This window comes from Erinaceus europaeus, chromosome 2 (genome assembly GCF_950295315.1).
Source record: "Erinaceus europaeus chromosome 2, mEriEur2.1, whole genome shotgun sequence".
NCBI classification, from domain to species: domain Eukaryota; kingdom Metazoa; phylum Chordata; class Mammalia; order Eulipotyphla; family Erinaceidae; genus Erinaceus; species Erinaceus europaeus.
In genome coordinates, this window is record NC_080163.1 from 98,539,725 (window position 1) to 98,542,888 (window position 3,164).

At 37.8% G+C, this 3,164-nt stretch overlaps 1 protein-coding gene across 1 annotated transcript; it reads left to right on the forward strand.

Moving 5' to 3' along the window:
- The first annotated feature begins 208 nt into the window (after window positions 1–208).
- LOC103127619 (disintegrin and metalloproteinase domain-containing protein 29) lies at window positions 209–2,725 on the forward strand. The gene has a single exon (XM_060186428.1). The coding sequence runs from the start codon at window positions 356–358 to the stop codon at window positions 2,492–2,494; it is 2,139 nt and encodes a 712-aa protein (XP_060042411.1). The 5' UTR covers window positions 209–355; the 3' UTR covers window positions 2,495–2,725.
- The last annotated feature ends 439 nt before the right edge of the window (window positions 2,726–3,164 follow it).

Here is a 3,164-nt window from a genome sequence, read left to right on the forward strand (position 1 = left end):
GGACTCCTATGCCTGTGACTCCAAAGTCACAGATTCAACCTCCCACACCACTATAAGTAAACCAGTGCTGAGCAGTGCTCTATTAAAAACAAAACAAAACAAACAAAATACTAGTCACCACTATTGTATATCTTTCTCTTTTTCCCAGCTGTGATTTTTCATAACTTCTCTATCCACATGTTTCTTTGTATTTTTACTTACAGGCCTGATGCTCTAACAATTGAACTCTGACAGATCTCTAATGATTAGCTTCATACACTGACCAGTTCAGAGAAAGACGCCAGACCATCTGTGAGTCCCAGCCCTGCTTGACTTCTCCGAATCAATTTTTATTTTTCATGATGGTGAATTCACAATGACTGTTACTGAAGTCCTTTTGTACATGAGAATAATACTCCTTCTACACTGGCTTAGACCATTTCTGTCATTTTCTGGATATACCCTAGCTAAGCATCTCCAGTACAACAAACCCCAAGAAGTTGTGATTCCCATGAAAATAACAGACACTCACAGAGGCAGGAAATCTTCAGATTGGATGTCATACAGTCTGCATCTTGGAGGCCAGAAACATATCATCCACATGAAGATTAAGAAGTTTCTTCTATCCAGACACCTCCCTGTGTTCACCTACACAGACCAGGGTGCCCTTTTTAAGGACCAGTCCTTTGTCCAGAATAACTGTTTTTACCATGGTTATGTGGAGGGGGACCCAGAATCCCTGGTTGCCCTCAGTGCCTGCTCTGGGGGTTTTCAAGGATTGCTGCAGATAAATGATACTGTTTATGAAATCAAGCCCAATATTTTTTCCACCAAGTTTGAACATCTGGTATATAAAATAGACAGTGAAAAAGTCTATCTCCCCACTATGAAATCTGATTTTACACAAGACCAAATTATACACCAATTGAAGTCTCAAGAGACTGGTGATGCTGTTATGAAGCAAAATTTTTATAGGACCTGGTGGGTCCATATGTTCATTATTGAAATGGCAGTAGTGGTGGACCATACTCTATATCTTCATTTTGAAAAGAATGTCTCCAAGTTGCAAGATGATCTATGTTCAGTTGTAAATGTTGTGGATTCCATTTATCGGATAATGGGTCTTAGGGTGTTGTTATTTGGTATGGAGATATGGACTCAGAAAAATCACATTGACATAGATGATATAAGAAGATCTCTGAAAAACTTCTGCTATTGGAAAGTTGACAACCTCACTCCCCACCTGTCTCATGATACTGCACATCTTTTTATGAATAAGACTTTAAGAGGATTAAGTGGTTTGGGCTATGTTGATGGAATGTGTAAATCACACTATAGTTGTGCAATTGTTACTTGGGTAAACAAAAGCTTGAACAACATTGCAATTGCAGTTGCTCATCATTTAGGTCATAATTTGGGTATGACCCATGATACTGAAATGTGTAAGTGTGCACATAATGTATGCATCATGAGTTTTGACAACCTTCCAGCAACTAAATTCAGCAATTGTAGCTATTCTCGGTTTTGGGACTATGATGTACATCAGGCAAAATGTTTACGATACACTGTACACACTAAGGATATCTTTTCACAGACACGCTGTGGGAATGGTATTGTTGAAGATGAAGAAGAGTGTGACTGTGGGCCTTTAAAAGATTGTATAAAAGATGCCTGTTGTTCAATAAGCTGTACACTGAATTTGAGAGCTCAGTGTGCTTTTGGGCTTTGTTGCCAGGACTGCCAGTTCTCACCATCAGGAAGAGAGTGTCGAAAGCAGATCAATGAATGTGATCTTCCAGAATGGTGTAATGGAACATCCCACATGTGCCCAGATGATGTATATGTGGAGGATGGCATTCCCTGTAATGTCAGTGCCTACTGCTATGAAAAGAGATGTAATGACCGTAATGAACAGTGTAGACACATTTTTGGCCAAGAATCAAAGAGTGCCAATTACAGTTGTTACAAAACTGTGAATACTCAAGGTGACCGTTTTGGTAACTGTGGTTTCAAAGAGTCTTCATATGTAAAATGCAATGTCTCAGATGTACTGTGTGGAAGGATTCAGTGTGATAATGTGAAAACTATTCCCATTCTGAGTGACCATACCACTGTGCATTGGACTTACCTCAATGGTGGCCTTTGCTGGGGCACTGACTACCATTTTGGGATGAATATTCCTGATATTGGTCAAGTGAAAGATGGCACAGAGTGTGGTGCAGAGCATATCTGCATCAAAAAGAAGTGTGTCCACATATCCCAATTAGATAGTAATTGTTCATCCAAGTCCTGTAATATGAGGGGAATCTGTAACAACAAACATCACTGTCATTGCAATCATTTATGGGACCCTCCCAATTGCCACAGTCCAGGCAATGGAGGTAGTATTGACAGTGGCCCACCTCCTGTAAGAAATAACAAATTTAGGAATTTTCTGTTAATATTTCTCCTTATTTTGTTGTTTTTATGTTTATGTTATCTTCTTTACCTTTTTAAGGGTAAAATTTCTAATTAAATAGCAAAAAAATATCCAGGTACAGCCACCAAAAAGGAAGCAACGCATTCAGACTCAAGATGAGAAAAACTTAGAAAATGTTCCACCTCAGCCTGCAAAAAGAACAGCAAAGTCAATAGAAATATTGTATCTTCCCAGGGTCAACTTGAAAAACAAAGTCAATGAACACTCGAAAATGTAAATACACAGGAACCCAATAAACACATTGACACCTAGAATGGTTTTACTTAACATGGTTAATGGTTTTACTTTGTGATTTTAAACAATTAGAAGATTCACTTTACCTATTTTTTGTTTTCTGTAAGAGATGTGGCATATAGTTATTAATATCATATAAGTTTTTATATAACTATCAATATTCTTTAGCTTCAAAGCCCCTTCTCATTTTGTACTATGAATTGTAGGGTTCACATTTTTCTGTACAGGTTCTTTTCTTTTAACTTTTTTATTCCAGGTTTTTTGTTGGGGATTTACTGCAGCATGATTCCATGACTCCTTGCATACTCCGATCTTCAGCACCCATTAAATAGCATCTTATGATAGATTTCTGCATCTTTGATTATTGGGACAATATGATCAATTTCCAAAGTCAAATGATATCTATCTCTTTCTTTCACTTCTCAGTTCCATGAACAAAATTATCCTCTTTCATGATGGGTAGTCAGTAACA

Coding starts and splice junctions, on each gene's coding strand:
- LOC103127619 (XM_060186428.1), top strand. CDS start 356: ATGACTGTTACTGAAGTCCTTTTGTACATGAGAATAATACTCCTTCTA.